At 43.6% G+C, this 27139-nt stretch overlaps 1 protein-coding gene across 1 annotated transcript in view; it reads right to left on the bottom strand.

The window, feature by feature from the left end:
• The window catches only part of FOXK1 (forkhead box K1), a 49292-nt gene that overhangs the window by 3006 nt on the left and 19147 nt on the right, over positions 1 to 27139 (bottom strand). Inside the window, exons 2-8 of the mRNA XM_062588107.1 lie at positions 19222 to 19419; positions 8584 to 8740; positions 7177 to 7323; positions 5226 to 5419; positions 3881 to 4047; positions 2889 to 3170; positions 341 to 565 (exon numbers count right to left, since the gene is read on the bottom strand). Coding sequence (XP_062444091.1) covers positions 341 to 565; positions 2889 to 3170; positions 3881 to 4047; positions 5226 to 5419; positions 7177 to 7323; positions 8584 to 8740; positions 19222 to 19419 — 1370 coding nt within the window. The remainder of the gene's footprint in view (positions 1 to 340; positions 566 to 2888; positions 3171 to 3880; positions 4048 to 5225; positions 5420 to 7176; positions 7324 to 8583; positions 8741 to 19221; positions 19420 to 27139) is intronic.

The following is a 27139-nucleotide window of genomic DNA, read 5'->3' as shown; positions in this document are numbered from 1 at the left end:
ATTTTCAACAAGTAAGCCTCAAAAGGTAGAGAGTGTAAGAAGTAATACATGCACAGCCAAGGACACGGAAAGAGTCTGGATGTTTCAAAAGCAACGTTGCAGATGGAAGACTTCTCCACTAAGGAAAACTGAACAAAGAAAGATGGATGGGGTCAACACTTAATTTGTTAGGGTATCTTCCACTGACATTCACAGCCACAGAGGTTGCAGAGTGTGTAACTTTGGAGTTGGACACACACATAGTGAACTGCATAGCTAAGAAGGGAAAACACAAACTTTACTTTAACTGCAAAGCTTGGAGAGCAATCGTAAACCAGAAAGCAATGGAAACATAGCATACCATAAGCACTGCCCGTGATGCTGTTGGTGGGGACAGCATGTTTCCCGTTCTGGGTGACTGCCCGCACAGGGAGCTGATGCTGTCCAATGGTCACTGGAGCTGCCTGCTGAAGGATCGTGACCGTCTGTCCTGGAACACCCTGTGCCATTTGACTGGCAACTGTTTGAATAACACGGCTGGCCGTAGGTATCGTGGCAAATGCAATTGTTGGTTTTTCATCCATGCCTGCTTGAAGAGTAGAACAGACATTCACCATTGGGCTGGCTTAGGAGCAGTCTTTCTTCTCATTAACGTTTCACCATTTTACCCCAGCCTTATAAATGTGAGACACTCCCAGCACTACAAAGTCACTTGCCTTTGACGTGTCCCACAAAGGTTGTGTAGTGGGAATGGAAAGCATTGCTTCTCAGGCTGACGCAGCTTAGTCACAAGAGCAACATATTTGAGCTCCGAGGAGCTGAGGGTGTTCCTAGAGACCTAATCCTGAGAGGTGCCCAGAACTCTTTAGGCAGGATCAGGCTCTATACACACATTTTCTGTGTGCTGATTCATACAGTGTGGTCAGCTCTGAGAAGTCAAAGGTTTATTCACCCTGCTCATTAGGAGAACCCTGCAATCAGGGATATAACAACAGGGAAGATCTGAAATGCTTGCTTTGAAGTTTATCAGGTCAGGGATGGATAACTGAAAACACTAAACTCTTATTCTCTACTGCACATGTACTCTATCAATATTAGGAACACGCTTGCTTTCTTACACACATGCCATAAGCCACCCAGCCAAAACAAAACAAACAAAAATACTCCCCCGAACCCGCCAAGAAATCAAGGTTATAAACTTCACCCTTGTCTTCAAAAGGCATCTTCTCTCTTATTTGCACATGGCAACTGCGATATGGACAAGCAGTTACAGCAAAATAAGCTATGAGATTTCCCCAATTACATGTCAATTGGCCTGATTCTCAGCACCGCAGAGCAGGAGAAGCCATTTGGATCTCAAACATCTGGGGCAAAAAGCCTGCATCAGCTTGCTAACAGGCCTGTACATGGGTCGATTCACCAGGAGGCCTTCCCATGACCACAAGCTTTTGCCAGCTATGGAGAGAGAGGAAGAAACCAGAGGGCCAGGTGGGAAGCAGAGTTCCTGGGTAGACATCACTGAGAGCGCTCAGAATTACATATTTCACTTCTCAGGGAAAGTAAGAGATCAGTTCAGCAGGCTGCAAGACAAGTAAGGGATCAATTCAGCAGCTATAAGACAGTCTCTTGCTGGGCATGCATGAGAGGAGACTCACTCCTCTTGCAGCAGCTCTGTAGGTCTCAAAGCAATGAAGGCAGGTGGGAAGTGCAAATTCATTAGGCCTATAGAAAGAGAAGACTTGCTTTCCCGTGTTAACATTGGAACACCACAGGAGTGGTGTTAGATGCAACAGTAAGTATTGAGCTGGCACCTGCAGGCATGCTAATGGGAGGCAGGCAGAGAAAAGGCAAGGAAAACCAAGAGATTAGGAAAGAAAATGGAGCAACCAGGAAAAACACACAGAAGGTAGAAACTAAAAGGGAGTATGAGAGGTAACAGAAGATGAACAAGTAGGGGAAAAAAATTTACAGCAAGGACTAATGAATGAAAGAAGGGAACAGATGACTAACAGGCAGCTGCTGTTGATGCTTCAGGAACACGGACAGGATCCAGACAGGAATTTCTAAAGAATGCGAGTATAATTCAAGCAGGCTAACCAGTGCTCAACTAAAAATGCCAGTGATTATGCTATTACTGTATGGAAAGGTCTTTATAACTTCTCCATTCCCTTAGAGAAGAACCATTGACACTGCCCACATAATAGCAGTAACTAGTCTTGCTGCACTGCTGGTGCAACATATGCATCTGTCTTGCAGCACTATGCCACTCTGAAACATCCATCAGGGTAGGTGCTGTCTAGCTGACAGGAAGAGAAAGTATTTTTTATAGTTTAACTCAATATATCCCCTGAGGCTAGAATTTCCAGTTTAGGAAAAAAGAGGCCTTTGCTGTTACTAGCTTTTGAAGATTTCTCTAATGGGGCACAACCTGCACTTCCAGCAGCACACCCTTTACCCCTAGGAAATCAGGCACATGGAAGAGAGAGGCAGTCATTTATTGCCTAGGTTATCCTGAAGCAGAGAGTTGCAGCCTTTCCCATGCCATCTCTCCTGGCCAGATAGGCATACATTTTCATGGTGTACCCAGCACACCAAATCACAGGCATAATAAAAGCATTAGGGTTAATATTTGTACCTGAAGCACTACATGTTATTTCAGCCTCCAGCAAGATCTGTTAGATTTGTGTGTCCACCTTCATCTCCCATAGGGGACAAAGGAGCACATTTTTTTCTGCTTATTCATGGAAAGATTAACTGGTTGAACTCTTACGTGGTTTACTTTTTACCTGGAGACATCTTCTATCACGGACTAAACACTCAGTGAATGAAAGAGCTGTTTAACCTTCCCATCCTCCCCTACGGCCCACTTAAACGATATCAGTCAAGTAGCAAGGGAGGCGAAAAGCTACCTCGATGGTCACCAGCAAAGTCCAACACTGCTCCTGCAGCTTCATGAGCTCCTCCGGCTGTGCCCTGATTCGTGAGGATGTATCCGTTTGCAGAGTTTGCAGAGGAGGTCACAACTCGGACCATTGTAACAGTGGGAGCTTGTTGAACTACATGAATTGCATGACATGAAGGCTGTTGAGAAGTCACTATTGATGCTGGCATATAGGCGACTGGTTTTGCCACCAGAGTAGATGGCCGGGGAGGAACAGCCATAATCACTGGCTGGGCACTGACTGGAGATCCTAAAACGCAAGAGACATACATTAATGGGAGAGGCAAAAAGGCCTCCACTTACCTATACAGCTCTAACCTGTAATACTGAGCGCTGCAACATTGGCAAGAGATGCCAAATATATGCTACCTTCAATCTCACATTTCCTAACTTACAAAGAAACCCAAAACAAAACAAAAACTAACAAAAAAAAAAAAAAAAATCCCAACTCCCTATACTTGCAGCCTAAGCACATTTTTTAAACAAGAAACACAATATGAGGTTTTGCCTAACGAGCTTTGCCTTCCAATTGCACTGGAAGGATCCTACGCACAAGATCAGTTACAGGACAAATGACAAGCAGACACAGCTACGAGCACTTATTACAAATTACCAAGGCTCTGACCATAGCACCTTGGCGCTCTAGGCAGATAAGTTGATTTTATTAAATCACCTAGCAAAGTAGCCTGAGTGAGCTATGCTCTGCTGTGGCTAGTCTGCTGTCAGTTCCCAAATCCACCTATTTTAAAGGTGAACGTGTGCTTCTACACATTCCTTTATCTCTTTCCCCCAACCTAAAGACTAGCAAGGAAGAAACAGTGAAGCCACGTAAGCATCATCTGTCTCCAACAAAAAAGCAGAGAGAGAGATCGATACCCTCCTGTAACGGATTGGCCTGCATATACTCAGAATTGCACTCAGTGGAATGAAATATTTCTCTGTGAAATGAGAACTACTCACCAGGTGCACTTTGTGAATACCGATACTCCGGAACTGAGGCTAATTTTGACCCAAAGTCATGATCGTGTGGAATGGGTGAGCCCTCCCGCGACAGGCACTCTGGAGTCTGTAGGCCACTAGAGTGAGGGGACAGCAGGCCAGGGTGAGTAGGAGAGGCGGGAGCGCTCCTGCAACACCAGAACATAGTGTTGGCAAGGGTTGATGCATTTTGACCACAAGACAGCAGCAGATAACAAGTTAACCCTGATACAGGATCCTCTAGGAGGAAAACAGCCATTTTTCCACATTACCCACTACAGCCTTGTCAGAAGGAGCTGAAAGGTATGAAATAATCTTGCACACACACTCTAGCACCAAATACAGCTATATTATTCACTGCTGAAAGAAAATGGATTCTTCAGAGCAAGCCTAAGGTTTAAGACTTCCACTATGGAAAGAGAAGCTGAAAGTGCCTCATGTTTGGATTTTAAAATTTCAGGCACTCTCAAAGAATCTTTGTCGGCATTGAGCGTGATGGGGAGAGAAAGAGGAAGAAAGTTGCAAAGTAGATATAAGTCTCTGGCCCCACATAAGCATACAAAGCATCTGCTTCCCCTTTTCCCTCTTTTCTCCCTTCCCCAACTACTTGGCTCCTGCCACCAGCCCCATGTGGCCAAGCAGATGACGAATCCAACACTTCCTTAAACAAGGCTGAGGAACAGATCTGCTGAAGAGATCTCCCCTTGCCTGCTCCAATTTTCAAGGAGACAAAGTAAAGTGTAGGAGAAGCATTATGTGAAACCGCTCCAGCCAGGTTCGACTGCAAGACTCAACCCCGCAGCTGCAGGGCGCAGAGAAAGTCCCTGCACCAACTCCTCTTCCATAGTTGCACCACTGACAGGAGTAGCCGCAGAGCCCCTGCACCACTTCACACGCACAGCCACAATGAACATGATGCTCCCTATAGGAGAATGTCTCAAATACCACACACACACAAACACACAAAAAAAAATCCACCTCTGATCTCATCCACAACTAAATCCAGCTTTCCTGAAATTAAAGATTGGCATCCCAAAACATTTACCCTAGTGATAACTGATAACTGTTCTGAACTTCTTTGAAATTATGCCAAAGTATATATATTATTTGGTGCATTTTTGTTATTTGGTTGTGTATTTTTTTAAAACCTTTTTTAAAGCTTAAGATGACAGAACAGTTTTCCAATTATGCCTCAAGACTATCCAACTATATCACCACTCAAAACTATAAACAGAAGTAAAGTTTGCTCACTGTACTTTGGGAGAGGTTTTTGTTTTGTTTTCTTTGCAATGAATTTGGCAGTGAGATTAGAAGCAGCTGAAGTTACCTGGAAGAGAGAGGCCCAAAAGGTGTTCGGAAGCAGGACACTCCTCTTTGCCTTCGTTTTCTAAATGCCTGCTCTACCAGTTTGGCTTCGGAGGCAGGGTCAATTCGCCAAAAGGAGCCCTTTCCAGGCTCCTCCTGAGAGCGTGGGACTTTAATAAAGTAACGGTTCAAGGAGAGGTTGTGCCGAATGGAATTCTGCAGGAAGCAGAGGAATGAAGTGATTATTTTGCCATGAGAAAGCACATAACAAACGGGCTTCACCACACAGTCTGAAAGAATAAAATGCCCCCTGGTAGAATCTGCATTAAATACAGAAGCAAGTCACTTACACAGCTCCAAAGTCACAGGGGAACTGCAAGAGAAAACCTAGAGAAATAAGTCAGACAGAGTTTCGGCTAACCAGGCAGGAAGATGGGTTTGCCTGGTACCTGTATGATCACTTAGACATATCTCCAGGGCCAAGCAGTGCAGTACACAAGCTGTGGAAAGAAACGGAGGAAGATCTTTTGCTGAAGCAGGGAAAAAGAATTGGAAACCAAGTCAGAACTCACTGAAAAGACAGATTTTATTCTGGACTAACGGCTTACCTGCCAAACGATCGCTGGGGTGCCTGAATATGCCCTAAAGGACACTGCACCTCATAGCAATCATAGTGCAAGCCAGCCTACATGCCTTCAGATAGCTATCTCCGAGAAGAATCCATTATTTATGTGGCACCAGCTTTGCACTGTACGGCTCGGCAGATGTTGACAGGACTAATCATCCTCTTCACTGCAAAAGCCCATCTCTGACTGGGTGTAGTGCTGTTTGCTAGGCTAGAGGAAAGGCCCAGGCGTGCATAAACTCATTATGTCTTCCACTTTCAAAATGAAAGGAGAGCTTTTGTATCAGCTTTAGACAACAGAAGCTCTTTACAAGTAAATCATTGCAATGTTACTGGTAGGGGAAAAAAAGCAACTTCTCCCTCCACTGAAACGCAGCAGGCTTTGAAGCAGGATGCAGTGACTGGTTTGCAAAGCGCCGCGGCTCTGCTGAGCAGGTTAAGGCAGGAAGTGAATTCCACAACTAATTAGAACTGCAGTGAAAAGCCAAGGAGCAGCATGTATTTAATCCAACTGTACTCAAAGTGCACCAAGCCATACTGCTCCTGCCAGCTGTACACAATAAACTCAGCAGCTGCAAGTGGCTTTTCAGCTGCATTAGTGTATTATATCCAAATGAGAACACCCATTTCAGAGGTGTAGTGCTGGGGTAGGGAGAGCAGGTGGAACTGAGGTTTCTGACATTTTGAAAGTAGCCTTCAAGGGAGCACTTAAGCCTGATACAGCATGTGGTAACTACCTCTGAGCACTCCTATGAAAATGGCCAGACTTCCTTTAATACCATAAGGAAGGCAGAGAGTTGAGGTTCCCCAGGTTCCCATTTTGAGACTCTAACATTGCAAGCTGTTACTTAGGCAACACAGTTGACACGCTGGGGAAAGAAAACACCTGTGATGATTTAAAGAGTTATGATTAAAAAACAGGGATATCAATTTGAGGCTGGACATCTTCTGTTTGGACAGATCTCTCCAAAGAGAGACACAAAGTATGACAGATCTAGCAAGATTCAGGCTCCAGTCTCTGAGCAGGGGAGCAACTGCTGATAGTAAGGACAAGAAGGAATAAGAAACAAACAAAAATCGAAGCGGGATGATTGCAGGCTTAACAGAAGACAGGCCAGGGAGATAACAGGGTTTCAAAAACAACCAGAGGGCCCAGTAGTCAACACGGCCTGAGAAAAATCTTCCAAGAACTAATCACCCACAAGCAAACTAGTTATGTTAAACAAATTCATCCTGGGAATAGTCAAAGAAGTTCTATTCCCAGTGCCCCAAATCTTTATTAAACATATTTCACAGAAGATAAGCCCTGCCAAAGTAGTTTAAAAGCTTGTCAGTCTCAAGAACTCACCTGCCAGCCTTTGTCAGCAGTCCTGTAATATGGATAATGCTTGGTAATGTGGGCATAGATCCCACTTAGTGTTAACTGTCTATCCTGTGCTGAAGATATAGCCTGCACAATTAGCTGAGCATAGGAGTACGGTGGCTTGGACTCATCCTAGAAGGACACAGACACAAAAATGTAGTTACCAAATCAGAATTCCTATGCTGGATATTACCACCAACAATGACTAAGAAAGCACATTCAGCTGTATTTCACAAGCACTAAGAAAGCATAAGGATGGTGGCTAAAAGCAATACCATCCTCTTCCCTTTCCTCCTGCTCTGCACTGGTATCTCCCAATTCAGCATAAGCACTTGTGTGCAAACAGGACTAGAGCAAAGTAAGTGTCTCTCTCAATCTCCTGCCCCCAAAACACAAAAAGGCCAACCTCACTGTGGGGTTCCACTCCCTGCTGAGCTTGCCACACATGCTTATACCAGCAAGAGGGGCAGAATCAGGACAAGCAACTGGAAGAAAGGCAGAGCTAGAGGTTGCAGGGTACATCCACTCTTGTCAGCCTTCATGAAACTAAAGCCTTAAATTCTATCCAGGTACAACTAAACTTTGTTAGAAAGGCTTCAAGAAGTATACTACCAGCTCTCCTCCCAGAAACGAGCTCAACATGAAACTCGATCTTGTCCCTCCCCTCTCCTGCAGGATTTGTTTCGCTCTAGGAACTTTAACTCGTGTGCCAGATCTCACATTCCCAGCTCTTCTTACTCCATCAAGAACAGCCCTTCTTGTCTCAAGGAAGAATTCAACCTATAAAAAACCCATCTAGTACTGTGCTCCTCCACCCTATCCCAAATCAAGTGGTTTTGAATCTAGACTTTCAACTTTGATCTGAAGATCAGCTCACCAAAATTAAATTTTATCATTATAACTCAGCTATTTTTTAATATAAACTCTACTTGCTACTCTCCTCATTTAATGCCTGCTTGACAGGTCTTTATTTTAAAGTCAGACTACAGATTTCTCATGGTGAGGATCCTGTTTCTTCCCCTGCTTCCCCTTTCCCCAACTGCCTTTTGCAAAATACCATTAATTAAATAGAAAAAATAAGACTTTGAATTTTCATGCTCTTCTTTATAGCTTCTGATTTATCAAACAAGCAAGACAAATTCCTCTAGTGTAACCCTTTTAGGGAATGACTTAAATGCATTTCAGCAGCTAAGCAAGCACAGATTCATCACCTGCCACCAAAGATATTGATTTGAAGGCACTGTTGCAAAACGCTGAATGCTATTAAATACAGCACCCCTATAGCCAGAGTATTCTTATACCCATTTAACTATAACCAGCACGAACAATAAACTGCAAGGTCTTAATAGGCCTCCCAGTGAACACTGCTGGGTAAGTAATGTTTCTCTGAACCTTTGGGCTATCCCCGCCAGATGCATCTGCCTGCTGTTCTGATGCTGCTTTTGCCGCATATTCTGCTGCCAGCTGCAGATCCGAGGTAATGTTGTGAACAAAACGATATCCTGAGGATCCAGCACCACGTGGACTGGCCGGGCAAGAGTTGGGAACACTAGAAAGGACAAAAAAAAAAAAAAAAAAAAACAAAAAAACAAAAAAACAATTACAGTTATGCATTACTTTATTTATTAGCAAGGCACACTTAATGCTTACATCTAAAATGCAGTTACACTTCCAGGTCACTGAGAAACATGTAAGGACTGGATTTTTTTGCCCCCGTGGCTTATCCAAAGCACTGAAAGACTGAGGAGGGAGGTGAAAGGGGAGGAAGTATCAAAAGCAGAATTCCTACAAATTCTGACTCCCAGTCACCTTCTGCAATCACAATACAACACAATTCCAAAGCATTAAACAGCTTCTCTACACATGCGACTTCACTGAAAAATACACAGGCCGTACTGTGGATGGAACTTAACTAAATAAAACCAAAAACAACTTGTGGTTCTTCAGCTGACAAAACACCACTCTCCTTACGATACAGACAATGTTTATTCAATTTCTCTAACAGATAGAGGCAACCTACAACATTGTAGTTAAAACACCCACTGTCGTCATCTGCCATGAAGTTTCCCGCCTAGTAGGAAACCTGGACTTCAGAAGCCCGAACTTCACACCAAGATTAATGCCACACAGCCAGAGCCAGGCATTTCCCTGATTCACCAGCGCACAAGCACAGCTAACAAGAGGGAGCCCCAATCACTGCGATACAACACGATACAACACTGGAGGCAGCTCATACCATCAGTCCTGGCTAGCGTGGGGAAAAGACACATCTAGCTCTAGGATGACCACACGATGGCATCACAGGAACACCTACAGAGCAGCAAAGCCACGCTAAAGCTGATAAAAAGCTACAAACAAATAAAAGGTCGCTGTAATTTGCAGCATCACTCAGGCACACACAGGCGAGTGCTACATGATGAGAACTAATCAGCAAGACTTGTCTAGGGATCACACGTCCTTGATCTGCGGGGTAGGAAGGACAGGGGAGGAGGCACGAGCCTGGGAATCTGAAGTTCCATGTTTTGGTTTTCCTCCCTTCTGTGCTGCTCTGCGCTGAGGGGTGCAAAGCCAGATGGGACACAGAGTCAAACCACAGGATCACATACATCCTCTATATAAGAGAGGGAAACAGTGAACACAAAAGCAAACAGCACACTAAAGATTTACACAGCAACACTAGTAATTCAAAATGTATAAAAAGATGCAAATTGAAGTCTGCAGCTGGGAACAAGAATTTGGTAAAACTGGCATAAACAATCCTCTTCCTGGTAAAACACTCAACAGCAGTGCTGACCCTGATACAAATAAAAGCAATAACTGACAATCATCTTGGTGTTGTGCTAAATGCTGTAACAACAACAACAATAAATGAGAGAATAAAAAACACAATCCCTTCCTCAAAAGCTAACTGTCTAAATAGCTCCCTCCTCACACCCCTGCACATGCGGATAGAAAGGAGAGTGAGCCAGCACTGCTTTGCTCAACAGGCAATCCCTTCGGCACACAAGCAGATTAACAGTGCAAAGAATGACTGTGTCCTACTGCAGTCCACCCTGTCAACCGAGAAGTGCTGCTTCTCACTGCGGCTCCTCTGCAAACGGCCGTAGTGCCGAGCTCAGCAGATCTGAGACTGGTTTCTTTGAAAACTGAATTACGTGATGGGGCGGGGGGAGGGTTGGTCATGGGGGAGAGGGTGAGGGCTACGAGAAACCCAGCCACAACACACCCTTCCAGTAGGGAGGCCAAACTCACCCAACTTGTGTATGCAGACAAGCACGTGTTCAGAGCCATGCCAAATGCTACATGGCCCTAGGTAACCCTTGCAGCAACCTCCGATGGTCCCATACCCACCAAGAGCCCTAGGCAATAACGGCTCAGAAGCATGGCAGCAGGTGAGGCTTCCAGGAGGCTGAAGTATGCAATGTTGATGAGTTCATACACACAAGCATCCCCTTGCAGGAGATAAAGGGGCTTCTCACCTAGTCTTTCAAAATGTGTAGACCTGTTTGTGTAAGAAGATGAATCAAAGTTAGCTATTCCATACTTTGGGCCCACTTGGGAAGTGGATCATGCCAAAGCACAGAAGGCGCTCTTCACATGGGGATATGGTAGGAATTTCATTATGCCTCTGTCATTTTTCAATGGCTCCTCCATATACACACTTCTTGTAACGTGTGGATAATTACCAGTGAAAATCATTTTCATACATGAAACAATGACAAACCAAAATCACAGTAATTCCTTTTATCTTTGTATTTGGCAGCCGAGCAATTACTGTAACACACAGACAGGGAGTGGAATAGGATGAAACAGAATTCGCCTATTTTGTTCTTCATCGTTTGCAGATATACATGGACAGCAAGCCACAAACACAGAGGCGAAGACTCAGGACAAAGATATGGAAAAGTTCTCCAGTACCTCCAGCCACTTCACCAGGCTGTATCTGCAATTTTTAAAACTAGGTTGGCTTTGAAGATCGTCCCAGCACAGCTCAGACACAAACACTGAGCTGATTCTTCAAGATACGTAAAGGACGCAACCTAGCTTTTACTGTTCAAAACCGAGCTTCTGAAGCTGATTATGTTTTAAGTATGATCTCTTATTTAAAGCAAAAAACAAAAAAACAACAACAAAAAAAAGAAAAACAGCAACACCCTGCAAGGCTGTGATTCTATTAGAGTGCTGACAAACCTCCTCAACCTGATTTTTTGCTAAATTTTAGAAAACAAGCTGGTCTCTCCCAGTGGAACATCGCTGAAGAACCTGATCCTCTCCTCATGAGGCAACAATCCCAGAGCAGTACGTGCTTGCTTTTATCAGAATGGAGTGCTTCCACCCAGGTGATCCTACCACCTTTCAGCTTGGATTAATGATCAAATGAAGAGCCATGGATACAGAACAAACAAGAGGAACTTTCAGGTGCTCCATGCAGAGCTCTTAGTCTAACACCAGAGAGCTCTTAGGAGGGACGAGAGGAAGACTGCTGGAAAAAAACAAGGAGACAGAATCTGCTGCCCCCTTTCCACCCTTATCCCCCCAACCCCCCAAAAAACTTGTGGGACAGAAGGAGTAAAGAAACAATTTTACTAAAAATACCCTTCTGAGGGTTAAGTTAAAATTAAACATTGGTGCAGTTTAAAGAAAACAAGCAAACACAATGCAGTGACATCAATTTCCTGGAGTTCCTGGAATTCTCCTCGCCACCCAGTGCAGGGGCTGGTCAGGGAAGCTTGCCTGTTTTCACACCCCCTTTAAAAATATTACAGAACAAAGACTTTTTCCCTACAAACACCTGTTTGTGCCATAAAACAAATGCAGTAAATGTGAGGACAGTGATCACAATGTGTTGGATATAACTATTACATCAACAGTTGAAGAAATAACTTGACCCATTTTAATACTATACCCTTTTACTGATAAAAGCTACAGATAGATAAAACACGCAATTTCACCCAGCTCTCAGACACCCAAATAACTTACTGCTCTGGTCCAGGCTCACGGTCCATGCAAGCATTTATAGCTTACAAGAAAGGCAACTTGGCGAAACTTGGCGAAATTTGTTGCAGAAGAGGGCATTTTAGAGAGGAAGCTAATGTTTTCTCTCATCGAAAACAACACAGAGCACATAGGCAAACCAGCTGCAATTACCCACAATTTTAACCTCAGAATTTGGCTGTGACACCAAGTGCTGTGCCTCAAGTCTTGCAGAGATCTTTGATAACCACTAAGGATTCAGAGCCACAGTTCCCCAAACATCACCCTGAGACTCAGACTTTAGAATCAGATTACAATCATAGGGTGAATCACATCAATCCTTTGCAATACATTTTCCATTTAATACTTAACCCTTCTCGAGTTGTAAGGCCAGAATGACAAGGACTGAATGTGGCATCTGCAATATATTCATCCTTGTAATGGGTAAAATGCATTTTGAACGCAGAGCTTATTTCTGGCTGTTGAAGTGTTTAACAAGTCTTGCAGCATCATAATTCACTTTCAACTCCTGCCAACATGAATCTAGCCTCTTAAGGTCACAGCACTTTCTGGCAACTAATAAGTCTTTAAATATCAGCTATTGGAGAAGATTTACAACGTACTGCATTTCTGCTGTAATGTCAAAAATTGGTTTACTTTAGCTAAAACAGGATGCGTCACTGTATGTATGGAGCGTCCGCATCTAGAATGTGGTGTGCTGTTCGGTTTCCTCTCATCTCAGAAAATGGATACAGTAGAGCCAGAGAAGGTACAGATTAGGGTAACTGGGATGATCAAAGGTATTAGAGTAGATTCCATGTGTGGAACAGATAGTTTAAGGCAGAAAACTGAGATTCAATGTGACAAACCTTAAGAACACAAGCAACAGAGAAGGTGCTGAGCTGCTAGTCTCTTCCAATACAAGCACTACTGGACACAGAATAAAACTTAAGGGGTAGGTCCGAAACAAAAGTGCTTCTACTAAATGTGAAACTACATGCTGTAAGGCAGGGCTGATGCTAAAAGTCTATATGAATGCAAAAAGCTGTTACACAAACTAAACAGAAAGGAGGAGGACAAGGAATCTATTAGGGGCTTTATCTGACAGAAGGTCAGGAAGTTCCTGATCCAAGAGAACAGTGGAGGGAAACAGAACAAAAATTAACATTATTATGTATTTCTTATGTTCTTATACCATCCCGAAGATACCACTGTCTGAGACAGAATACTGGCCTAGATGGATTTGTTGCCTGACCTCATAAAGCAATTCTTGCATATAAAACAAGTTTTACATGTGAAACAACAAGTGTTTAAATGATTTACGGTCATATGAACAAGCTGAGAACAGAACAGACTCCCAAATTCCACTGCCAGTTTCTCCAACAGGAGCAGCAGTAAGTGAATGCAGGAAACTTGCTCCTACTACTTAATTCCATTCTTTTCTGCCAAAAAGATCCGTAGTGCTCAAGCTAGAGAGGTGTGATTTAAGCTAGGTATTCCATAAAGTACTCCGTAAGGTACTCCATAAAGTACCTATCTTCTCTGTGACAAAGAGGAAAGAGCATCTCGGATCCCACAGGAAAGCTGTCTGCCTGACTTGGAACCTGAACTGATAAAGAGGAGGAGAAGACCCCTCTTCCCTCCAGTTTTGTGGTTCAGGACATGGTATGCACCTTCACCGTCTTCAAGAAATGCCTAAATGCTCATTTGCAAAGCAAGCACAAAAGACACAGCAGTGGTAAGGGTTACCACCTTGGCAATACTACCAATATACAGATTCCTGTCTGAGCATCTTTTTTCTTTTCTCTCTCTCTCTCTTTTTTTTTTTTTTTTTTTTTTTTTAAGATCCAATTCAGTTCAAAGGGAAAACCCTCATTTCTTAACAAAATCTTCCCCAGTTTCTTCCCCAAATGCAAACTGGGAGGTTGGTTTTTCCAGCACACCAGGACCATGTCGGAGAAATGCTACAAATCCCATATTCCATTTCACGACCCTGCACAAAGGGCACCAAAAGACATATAGGAATCTTTTTCACGTGCAATAAGCACGAATCAGGTCAAAGTACTTCAGCTTGCGAAACGAGCACTTCCACGATACAGCAATCAGAAATAATGGGTGAAAATCCTCTGCCACTCTCTCCTTCCTCAGCCTAGCCCCAAAAAACGCGATTCAAAGACAGACAAGTCCTTGCATGTTGCGTGTTTTAGACAAGTTTCAGAAACAATCGCAAGCGGTGAGACTGCCAAATGGAGCTGGATTTTGATGTGAAAGGAGAAATCCGAGAGCTACTCTGTCTGCTTAACGCTGAAGAAAAATCAAGCTCTCAAACAAGCCACAGCGAGAGAAAGTTAACTATCCACAAAAGTTCAAATTCTTACTACTTGTCTCTGCTCTGGTGGTTCAGTGGCAGAAAGGAAGTGAGCTCAGCCTGTGGATGCAGTGAGCACTTGACACCAGCCCAGAGCAGGGGAAGTGAAAGGAAGAGGAAGTGCTCCTGCAGCTGGTGACATCTGCAAGCTTTCCTCCAGCACTCAGCTTGGCACATCTCCTCCAGCACATGGTCCATCATCCGAAATGAACGGGGGTAGGAATTCCCAAGCCTGCTGTAGATTGCTGGTTTTCTTACATGATGTATATGCATTACATCCGTTGGCTTCTTGTTTGGAGACAAGGGTGATTAAAAATAATCATTGTTCTGTCCAGCTGTGGGAGTTACCCGCACAGACCACTCTGCCCAACTCCAGGAAGTAATGGATAACCGGGACAATGCAAAAGAGCCAGCAAAAAGTCTGCCTTGGAGCTCTTCACTGGCTTTTCAGTTAAACAGCTAGTAAGTGCTTTAGGAAGAAGAAAAGCCTGAATGAGATGGAAGAGGTGGTATTTATGCATCCCCTTCCAGTGAAGGATTGCAGCAACTGAACTCCGGGTTCCCTCAGCTTCTCACTTCGACACCTTCAGAAGAAACACGCAAGTTCAGATAAAATCCCAAGTGATCAGAAACCCTGTTGTAAACCTGCCTAGAGCCCAACAAAAAGCACTCTTTCTTCAACCAAGCCAAATCTGAAGTATAGCATATCCAGCATTTGCACACAAGTAATACAACAGGGCTCACAGAACTATATATATATATATATATGCTTCCACAATGCTTTAGAGAATCAAAGCACAATACATAAATTATCTACTACGTGCTCTTAGGAAGCAGTTATTACTGCACATACCATACACGCATAAAAACAGACAATGAATTTAAAGGCCACAAAACAAGCTGGTGGCTGAGCCAAGATAGCGTCAGTTCCTGAAGCGCAGGCCTCTGAACAATCCGCTATCAGAGCGCGGAGCATGTTACAACAGTGATTTTGCCCTGTGAAAACACATGGGAAGAAAAAAAAAAAAAAAAAAAAAAAAAAAGCAAATGCTGTTAAAAACCTTTACAGCTTCTGGAGATATGGCAATTCAGCTTGCATATTCCATTTGACTAACCAAGCCTATAAAGTCAAAAACACGTAAGGATACTAGCTGATCTTTCATTTTTCATATCATTAATTTCACTGTAAACTAGGATTTAACCATTCTAGCAACAGCCAAACATGGGCAGGCACACTAAGCACTAACAATTGTTTAGAAAATAAATTTGGGACCACACATCGGTTTAAACTAGCACAGAACCTCACCAGACTTCTCAAACAGTGCTTCTCAGAGGGCTTTAAGGGCTCTTCCTCCTACATGTCAAAGACATTTTTCTTACTGATAAAGACTGTAAATACAAGCTAGCTATCCATGCCCTTTCAGCAGCAAAAACAAACAAGTACAAGACAAAGTGTTCAAACCTACAGTCATTCTGGTGCAAAGATAAGCCAGAAGTAGCAGCTGTAAAATGTGAATGATGATACTGACCTCCGTATTGCAGCATTTGATATTTCTTTACTGTAGTATTTTTATCAGTGAGAACATTACTACTATTATTTAGAATAGGGAAGCATACATGCAGAAATAGCTTCATTTTCAGCAACATAAAAAAGAACTCCAAACATGCATACAACTTTCAGGGGCATTATTGGAAAAAGATATTATTTGGAAAACAGTGAATACAAGATGAAACAGAGGACCTGAATACTGTAAGTCTAAACTGCAACTCAGCATAACTCGGAGACCAGGAACGAGCTCCTGACTCTGTGGATCTGTTTATGCTCCAAATGCAACCCATTTTGGGACAGGACTATACACATCGAATTGCGCTCACATAGACGGGACGGACTTGCAGCAAAACCAGGCAAAGTTCAGAGCAGCACAGGCTAGGAATTTAAGGTCACCCATAAGGGTGTTATGAAAAGATGATGCTCCTAGTACAAGTTGCAAACCTGAAAGCCACCCATGGAAAAGCAGCCCCATGGATCCTGAAATTTATTGCAAGCCTTGGGTATATTTCTTACCAGACAGAACTGAATTTAGCCTAAGTACACGTGGTTTTTGAGTCAGCTTTTCAATGCCTTGAATTTAGCCTAAGTACACGTGGTTTTTGAGTCAGCTTTTCAATGCCTTGAATTTATTGAATAGAGGTGTGTGTGAATCCAGGTGCTTTCTGCCCTTCTTAAGATGTGCGAAATGGACCAGCTGCTCCTATAACTTTCTTATAACTACAGTAGCCTCTTCCTTTCGGAACATGTAAATCCAACTTTTTTCTTTCTTCTTTTTTTTTTTTCCTTTTAAAGGAATTTTGATCTCAATGCAGGAAGAAACAGGCCATGCCCATGTGTTAGCCTCTCACGAGCATGCCGCCAGCGAACAGCAAACATTTCTTCTTAAAACTGCACACAACAGTACTGAAAACACACATCCACAAAAGGCCACTCCTGGAGATAAAACACCCAGCCAAGAAAACAGTGGAAACATTTCTCCCGAGGGGCAGGCAGGATTCCTGCTTTGCGAAGCTGCTGAGGGTGGCAGGTTTGGTTTTCTTTAACTCAAGCTCATTGCCCTTTCCAGGCAGGGCATTTATCAGAGGGGAAAATAAACAGGCTAGGAGAGTTGTGGTGGTGGGGAAACCCTCCCCCCCCAAAAAAGCAGAAGCTTGCAGCGGGTAGCAGGCAAGGAAACAAGCTACGGTGCAACCAGGGCGGCAGAGCAGGAACAGGGTGCAGGTACAGCCCCCTGCACCCAACACTGGGGTGGAGGCAGGAAAAGCGGGGGGAGCAGAAGGCACTTTCCAAAAAGGAAATTTAACCCAGCCCAGGATTTCCAAACTGCAATAATTTTCCATGGGCCAATCAGGGAGGAGCGAGGCAAACGCACCAAATTAGGAAAGTAAATACTGGAAGGGGGGAGAGGGAGAAGGAGGAGAGCTGAGCTCATGAAAGCGCCTCCCAAACTCAGGGAGGCGATGGGGGTGCCCCTGCAAAGCGACCGAGCTGTCCTGAAAGCCAGAGGGCCAGAACGTGTATTTCCACGCTTCGCAAAGACCATTCCCACCCTCAGGCAGAAACACCCAGATCGCTTCCTGCAGCACGGAGGGCAGGATACGAGCGCCGCGAGACCCCGCGCAGGGCCGGGACGGGGATGTTTACAAACGTGTCGGCCCCTCCTCTGCGAGGGCAGCGCAGAAACGAAAGGCATCTGGCATGCGAAACCTCAGAAGTCTTTTGAGGTTTTCTGAAGGCTCTGCTGGATTTGCTTCTGCTCAAGACGAACGGACGCAATCATTAATCATCTCCGTTAGGGGCCGAGCACAATGCAACACTCCTATTTCCACTTTCTCCATATGCAAAAGAAGCCTTCCCGGGGAGTCAAATGACAGTTGCAGGCATATGCCAGAGTCAGAAGATACAGCCTCTGCTAGGAACATAAACCACACTGCTGCTCTGCACAAGATGACTGAATGGAAACTAGCTACCATATGTTGGCAAAGAAACCATCCCCCTCCCCTCCCAGCAACAGGCTTCATCTAAAAAGAGAAGGTTAAATATAAACTAAAAGCAGTGCCTGAACAGAGGACTAAAACCACAGCTACCACCAGCCCCCTCTTTCTAGAATATCTGCACTGAACATCTGTGCGGCTCTGCAAGAGCAGGGGGAAAACCCAAACAAGCAAGTGCTTCTCGATCTATGCAAAACCAAACTGCCTTCATGGTCACACTGAAGTCATTCTCAGGCACATGAATTTCAAAACTACTCATTAAATTACTGTTAACAACCAGGAGATGCTCGTGTATTATACCATTTTACAAATCTGTGGATAAGAAAACAAACAAAGGCTCTTACCAGGCATGCTGGTACTTCAGTGTTCAAACTGTAACACCCAAGTCACATTGTCCTATACCCATGAACAAACTCCACAATATTTTGCAAGTAAAGTATACTATACTGCAAGCAATATACTTAACGTTAAATGAGATCACTACAACTCTGTAACATAAACTCTTTTGCTGAGAAAGAGAGAAAGAAAATATTTGAGACAGTCACTGCCTGTTCACAAATCAGCTACAAAACAGGATACTTGCACAGATATATATTCAAACTGCTTCAGCCCCTCAGTATATGGTCAGCATCCTACCCCCGTTTCCTTCTATTCCCAGAAAACCACACGTTGATGGCTCCTCTTGACCCTAACTTCAGATGGAAACAGCACCACTCAGCACCAACAGAATATTACTGGGATAAAAATAGGCAGTCCTAACATAAGAAAGCAGGCAAATATTTTCTTTCGCTATACACAGAGGTAGTGTTTGATAGATATTTCTAATTAATTGCCAAAAATGGTTTCATACTTTGGAGCTATTCCATAATCTTTAAGACTCATTTTTTTTTCTCCTTGTCACTGGAGCTCTTAAACTAAACCCCTGTTTCCTACTTCTGGCCACTGTTAATTAAGTTCTTTCAGTTGCCTTCCATCATTTTGAACATCAAGCATTTAACAAGCTATTTTTTTTAATAGGGCATTTCATTCATCAAATATACTGGATAAAAGACATGGGGCTGATAAAGACTGGTGTTGGAGAGCATTGAGAAAGAAGACAACATGATTCCCAAGAACACCAACTTGGCTCGTTACCACCTTACCTGATGGTGCCTGTGGGGGACGGGAGGGGACTGACCACGCTCCGGAGATCCGGCTCCGGAATGTGGATCTTCAGAGGCGATATTTGAGGGTAAAGTGGCCGAAGGGGAGGCGACGAAGCTTCCTCTTTTGCTTCCTCTTTATGGTATAAAGATGTGAACTGGATTTTTATAACTGTGCTAGGGAATCGAAAAGTGCACCTGTACAGGAAAGAAAAGGAAAACTCAGTTTCACACAGGATTATACAAAAACATGTAAAATGTATTTTGTAATAGGTGTAGCATTAATACATTCAGAGCATGAGTGTGCACCTTTATCTAAAGCATCTTTCTGCCCAAAGTCCCAAGCTGCTGAACATTCACACATCTCTGCATAGGTGTCACAGTGATTTGGGACCCAAGGTTTGGGTAGGCTAGGCGATTTCCCCATGGCCATGTACTCCACCAAAAACTAAGCAAGATGCAGAACTACAGTGGCAAGTTCTTGGGTTCCTGCTATTTCACAGACTAGAATTTATCTTCCATCAGCATACCGCAAGTAACTGGCTCAGGAAGGTACAACTTTGTAGAAAGTATCAAACCACAAGCAACATGGAGCAAAAGAAATATAAAGGCCAGGCGGAGCAACAGACAGCCCCCAGGTAGACCAGACAGCACTATTTACAGACCAGCATGAACATACTGTGTAACTAATACCCATTTATATCTCTGCACATGATGCTAAAGGATCATCTAGCAGGTTTCAGATTAAAATACATTTATTGAGAACTGCCTCCCTTTAGACAGCCTGGGTTACAGCTAGCAGGGTCAGAACAGGGCCCGACAAGCCTTCAGGACCTAAGTACATTTCTTTCTAATTGTTATTTTAAAAAAAAAAATTATCACACATCTAAGTGTAGCCTTTGAGAGATGCTGGAACATTCAGCAGGAAATAAGCACTGACATTTTCCATATTTGAACAGAGAGCCTTCTAATTTATAGTGTCTATAATAGGAATGGAGCTGTAAAAGTGAGTGTTCTACAACTCTACCTTATTGCACTCTAATTAGACAATAATGTGCAATCAATACAAGCTTTCCAGGGATTGTTTTGCTGTTACTAAGGTTAAAGAAGCAGGAAATAAAAACCAGGTTTCACCGTGGGAAAGGCCATCAGAGCACAGTAATTATGCTGGTTTCCACAAGCTTGCCTATAGAAGGAAATTAAGGGAATCAAGCAGTGTTGTTCTAGAGCTGTAAAAGCCAGCACAGTCAGGACACAATTCTTTTAACCAGTGTTTTATTGAATCCTGCCAGGTAACAGAATAAGGTGACAGGTTTGTAAATTGGTATTCGTGACTAACCTATCTCAATGCTGCTATTGATAGAAGCAGAGGGAAACATGCCATTGCTGCTCTAAATACATACGCGCTTGCTCTTGGTGTAGCACGACCTAGTTCTGCGGGATGGTAATGCTCAGAAACCTGCCATGAAGAGCGCAAAATTGTCATTCAGGCATGGGGAGCTCATTCCCATCTCATCTCTGAAATGAGCTTGCTCAGCATTTAGTGTCTTGGAATCACAACGGCTCTGCTCTGTGCTGCAGGAGTTTGCATTGCATTTAATTCACTTTATAGGTCCTGCCACCTGCACTTCTTCATGCATTAAATAAGAACATCATTGCTGGCAATGCAGCCTAATCATGTTTACCCAACCCTTCTAAACATGGCTCCCTGCAGACTTGATACAAGCACAATTCAAAACAGTGGAGTGCTCGCATCTTGCAACATCTATTAGCAGCAAGCACAAAACTTAGATGAACCTGAAACAAGATTGTTGAAGCATGACTCTGAGATTTCAGCTTTTGTATTGCTGTATGGATTTGCTTATAGAAAAACAGAACACATACATTTGCACTTGAGCATTATATGGACTAAGGCTCAATACAATAAGAGCAAAGCCTAGTCATTTTTCAACCCCTTAACCAGGGAAAAACTAAGCTTTCTTTCACTGAGTGATGGAATTCTCTACTGTAATGCCAGCTGCCCAGCATTTTTCAATTTCTGAGTCAAGGACAAATTAGCCCTCGTTAAACACCATGCCATGCAACACCAACCTGCTGACGACCTCACCAGGTCTGACTGCAGAGCCCTAGGGCAGTTCTGCAGCACTGTCTAGGCCAGAAGATTCCTCCTGCAGCTCAATGCCAGTAAGGATCCCCACCCCACCCCATTTAAGGCTTCCTTTTGAGAAGGATCTAGTAATGCAAGACCAACACTTCCTACATATTACTGCTTCCGAGCGATGCTGCAGCTAGGTCCTTACACACCGCCACTCCCTCCTGCTCACTAGATCCTCCATCCTACTACACCTCCTGATGCTGCAACATCACCTAAAAGCGCAATAGCTGCACCCAAAACAGTGTCAACGCTGTCCCATCAGTCTGTGAGCATGGGTAATCTTTACGAAAGCTAACTTTCACTTTTCCAAAATCATGAGTCAATCTGAAATGCGAAGTCTAGCCTAACCCTGCAAACGTGTGTGCAGAAAAGGCCCGTGTAGCATTGCTTTTCCTTGAGAGCCCTCCCCAAAGTGATCAGACTCGGCCACGTGACTTACCCGCAGTCTCAAACGAGAACAAGGGAAGAGAAACAGAGAGGCTGGGCTGGGCTGACTACACAAGCAAACAATTTGTTGGCTGCTGTGATTTCGCTTTCAGAAAGACAGGCTGCTCAGTCCGCTGGAGCAGAACCCAGGACGCACAGCCAGTCTTAACGTGTTTTGCTAGCGAGCACATAGATGGCCATTTTGTGAAGAACCAGTCCCCGCCCCCCCCCCAAAAAAAATCAGAAAACAAATACATGCAAGTGTGTTTTACAACTTTAGAAGCCTGCTCTATGCTGGTGCTTCTACTGTTAACACTGCCTGCAGAGCCACAGTCGGGGCAATTTATCAAAAGAGTTGGCCGAAATTAAGCTTTTTTCCAACTGCCATGCCTTCGAAACACTTGCTCGTAACAGCATGCAGCTGCTTATTTAAACAAAACCTCTACACTCGTTTTGTAAAAAACCCGGGATGCAAGAAGTTACCCTAATGCCAAATACCAAGCGCAAATTCCTCCTGAGCTCCTCGGCTCGCAGAGGGGCCGGGGGTGCCTGGGGTTTACATTAGTGTTTGATCCTCTATCACTACGGTAACGCAGACATGGTGACAACCCTCAGCACAGCCCAAGACAGCTTCAAATCAACATGCATTCACTAATGCAGGGCAACTGTGTCAGTGAGAAATCAGAAAAAACCAGAGCCTTCCCTGAAGTTGCCAGAGAAAACTCCATTATCAGTTGCACTGAAACCAGATGCAGTTTTAATGAGCTTTTCTAATTGTTCCTTTAATTAACCTCTTTCCTACCACAGACGATAAAAGCAAATTATATCAGGTAGTCCCATCGAGGAATGAGGCACAAAGAGGAGTGAAAGGGAAATCCACATTAGCGCAGGATTTAAACGTACGAGAATTACAGTGCTATAAAAGGTAAGTACGACAAGACAGATGGCCCTAGCAGGGCTGTGCATGCGTTCCTTAAGATTACTGTATATATTTGAAGTTGTTTAAACTATATTATTTGATCCATGTTGTATGATTCCTATCAAAGATGCTTAGCAATTACTACTACTCCTTAACACTTCCATCACGAGAAAAAGATCAATCTGAAAGCACACATTAGACTCGACACAGTAAGCATAATGAAGATAACTGGTGTTTTCAAACACTTAGGCACCTCTGAAACTCCCAGCTGATTAAAGATGGATCCATTTATGGTCTGCAAAGGTTCTGGTAGGTTACAGGCAGGAAGCAACCTGCTTTAATGTCAGAACTGCTGTGTTTTACTCAATACTGGCTACAAGCAGGTACGTCCCACAGTCACTGGCCATATAAGCTAAGCAGCGTATTCATACACAGTTACAACGTGTTATAACACACATCTCAGTTCCTTGTGGAAAAGGGATTCCTGTTTCTCGGGGATGCTTTGCAAGGCGGTGTGAATACTATGTTAAAATAACCCACATCTCCGTAACCATAAACTGCACCTCCAAAAAACGCATACAAATAATTCTTGCCGTGCAAGCTTGCAGGCAGAAGGGAACGGGTTGGCGGCTGGCTGCTGCGTGCACGAGTTACAGACTCCTTGGCACTAGCTGTATGCATGCTATACACAGGAGACCAAGGCAAGGAGAAAGGATGAACATGCCACACATGGCTATAGGGATGTGCATGAGCATTGCTGGTCTTATTTAAAAAAAAAAAAATCCCCAAAAGTTTCCTGGACAAGCTCCTCACACTGACAACAACACCCATGCTATTAAGCATCCTTCATGTGGTGAACCAGTGACAGTGACCACAAGCATTTCATCTACGTAAGGTCTGAAAATAAAACGCTAGGGAACACTAGACTTTACATAAAAATTCACCCCAAAAGCAGACTTCAGGGAAAATGGTTAAGGGGAAAAAAAAAACAGCAAGAAATTTCCATACACTGCGTGATTCTCTATAAAAAGCAGAAATAGGCTCCCCCTCCTCAAAGTGTCTTTTACCCACACATGCAAAAGAAACTGAGATTCATTAGCCGAACACAGCTCCAGACTGAACAGAAACAGAAGCTATTACAGTCACTGGTTCCTTTGTCAGAGCACCCTGCGGGCTCTTCAGCACCGCACGGCTTCTGCCGAGATCCGCTGCGCAGAGCGAGGGAAGAGACTCTGAAAAGAGGCAGGAAACAGGGCTAGATCTGCGTTTTTGTGTTTACACTGTGGAAACGCACAGTGACAAAATAGAGAAGACATATGAATTAAGAAAAACCCAAGGTAAATAAAAAATATATATACATATATATAAATATCATTCCAGATTATTATGCAAAAGAGAATAACCAGAAAAGTAAGCTGTAAGATTGTTACACACGAAGTGTAACCATCTTTGTCTACTCTATCTTGCTGTAATTTCTGGAATCTCATTATTCCTGAATTTTGCGAACACAAACGCACTAGTAGCTTGTGTGTTACAAACGGTGCTGAGCTGCAGGTTGAGCAAGGAACAACGTTTTGTGCAACGCTGCGTGAAAAATAACCCTTTGGGCAATTTGAATTAGAACAGTAACACAGGGCTGGGGCTTCATTCAGAAAAAAAATTGCCAGCGTGATGATAGCCCTTGGCCAGAACTGCCACTTTTTCCTTTTAAGCTTACAGAAAGATACTGCTACTACACTATTGACTCAGAACATCTAAATCTTCCCTGCAGCCACATCATGGGAATGGACAGCAGCCCAACTCTACGAGTGAATCAGATAATTGCTGGAATCAGTAAATTCCTTGGATCCAGCAGACATTGACAGCCAGAGCTTTAATTATAGCAGCAAATGTAGTGATGAAACAGGACTGGCACTACTAGCTAAAATTCGATCAAGGATCTCCATGAAGCCCTCTCAAAAGTCATATTAGAAAAACACATGCACACCCCACTGGCCCAAATTCTGTCCTTTATACCTTCTCTGAAACCAGTCTCTTCATTGTATCAATTATGTGTAATTAACCCCCCAAAACATGGTATTATTCCTATGTACAACATTCTAAACATATCTAGAATTTCTCAGCTCACACAAGAATTTGCTTTCAGTCACCTTTTTCAAGTTCATTATTTCCATTACCAGTTATTTCAGGGTACTTGGCATGATTTTATTTATTTATTTAAAAAAATAGAGGGCAAGATAGAGCCTTCTCACCCTTTAGGCCAATCTTAGGGTAAATACCAAAATTTCAGGCCACGATCAACGTGCAGGTGCTGTACGTGGCAGCCTGTACAGAGGAGTGCTCTGATTACCTCCTGCAACTAATTTTGTCACCTTCTGTAATCGGCAAAGGGAAGAACAACATGCTCGTGTCTATGAAAATCAAGTTACCACTAAGTCAGAAACCCACTCCCTATTCCAGTAACACTTTGAAGCAGTCGAAAAGCAGGTGCCTTGGACCACATAAAGGAATTACTGCGGAAATTTAAGCACCAGTGTGCCCAATATCAAACTAAATTTGGTTACAAAAAAGATAACAGTCTGCTTCATTTAAATGCTCATCTAAGTCCTGAAAGTCTGTCCTCAGACAGAGGAGCAAACTGCCAAAGTCAGAACCATTACCTTATAGTCACATTTCTTCAAAAACGCTGCTTTAATAATACTGGTGACCACTGGAGAAAAGCTGAGCCGTGAACATCTGACAACCAAGGTTCCTCTGTGATGCTCTGCCTATGGAAAGTCTGATCACAGATAAACAACACATTTCAAAACTTCAGCTTTTCTAAAACGGGCCTCATTGTGTCACCCGGCACAAAATAAAAAGCTTGAAACACAAAGCGCTTAGAAGGGTTTCCCTCATTTCATTAACTGACATAACAAAATCAGTTTTCTCTACCTCTGCAAAAATAAACTAGTTCTTGGCCAGGACTAGTAACTGCTAGTTTGAACGAATGTTGTGAAGCCATGCAACAAGCTCCAAAAGCTGTCTTAGTCGTTACAGGAGATTACGTACCCCTCATCCCTTCTTTATTACAAAATAATAATAAAATAACTTCCAGCATTTCCTGTTCCCCTTCCCCTCCCTGCCCCAGAGTGTTTTCCTGGATAACACTCTGTAAGCAAAGCCTGCAAGAAACCAGTTCTCTCATCTACTTGGCTGGCTCTACCTTTAATGCAACTAAAAAAGTTCACTGCACAGAGACTACGCAACGAGTCCTGCAGAAACAAACACATTTTGTTCCCTCGAGTCTAAATACACGTCACCAAGCAGGCTGCACATACCACCGGGGCCGCGCACAAGACAGCGCATTTGTTTTCCTTACACATCTCTTTAGCCTAGGGGACACGGGCAGCGTCGTTGCCTGGTTTGTAAGTGTTTGATCCACTTGGGAGGTTACCAGGTTTAAAGCAGTGAGATTTTTTAGCATTTCCCTTTCAGCTGCTCTACTAATCTGACCAGGTTTAACATAGAAATCCTACTGAAGGCCTACTTAAGTCCTTGTCAAACACATGCTGGAGAAACATCTCTTAAGATGACGGTCAGGAAATAATTTGCTGCTTTTACAGAATAATAATCAAAGAGTTGGCAAGCGAGTGGTGAAGCCCAGGATCCATCGCCCCTCGGCAAAGCCGCACGGACGCTTCGGCACACGGGTCCTTCCTGGAACGGATCAACGCGATCCAAAGACGGGGCGAGACAAGCGCGTTGCCAGACAGCAGCCGGACAAGGAAATGAGCTGCGGCGGTCCCGGCACCAGGCCTCTGGTGTTATCCCCCACTGTTTAATGAGAAAAGCTATAAATGTCACCATTAAGGTTCTTAACTTAACTAAAGGAAAACTTGGATCAGAGATTATCTGCAAATAAAGGAGTACAGCGATCTCCATCGACACTGAAAAAAGACAGAACAAGCCACTGAAATGTTTGGTCATAACTACTCTGTAAATCACAGTATGAGTTTAGATACAGGAAAGCCGGCTTCCAACTGGACGGTTATCCTGAGCTTACGAATCATCTGCCTTTGCATGCTTCGTACCAGCGCCGCTTTATATCCTATAAGCTGTCATGCTTAACATTGCAGATACACAAAGAAGTAGATATATCAGCTGGGAGTGAACTAAAACTAGGTGCATAAGTGAGTGAGTTTGGGCTTGAAGTAATTAGTTGAATTCAAGAGAGAGTGATCTTATTCATGAATTTCAATTTTCGGGTGTTGGAAACTTTTTCCAGAAGGAAGCACCAGCAGCTACTGTCATTGCCCTGTTGTGCCAGATGCACAAACTCAGCTTCGGTGCACAACACAGCCCGGGACCCCAGCACCTGCACAAAGTGCTCCTTGGCCCTTCTCTCGTACCAGAGCTAGTGCAACGCTGGTTTTAGT

This window comes from Rhea pennata, chromosome 15 (assembly GCF_028389875.1).
Source record: "Rhea pennata isolate bPtePen1 chromosome 15, bPtePen1.pri, whole genome shotgun sequence".
Taxonomy (NCBI): domain Eukaryota; kingdom Metazoa; phylum Chordata; class Aves; order Rheiformes; family Rheidae; genus Rhea; species Rhea pennata.
The sequence above is the reverse complement of the archived record's forward strand: the minus strand, read 5'-3'. Positions and strand labels throughout refer to the sequence as shown.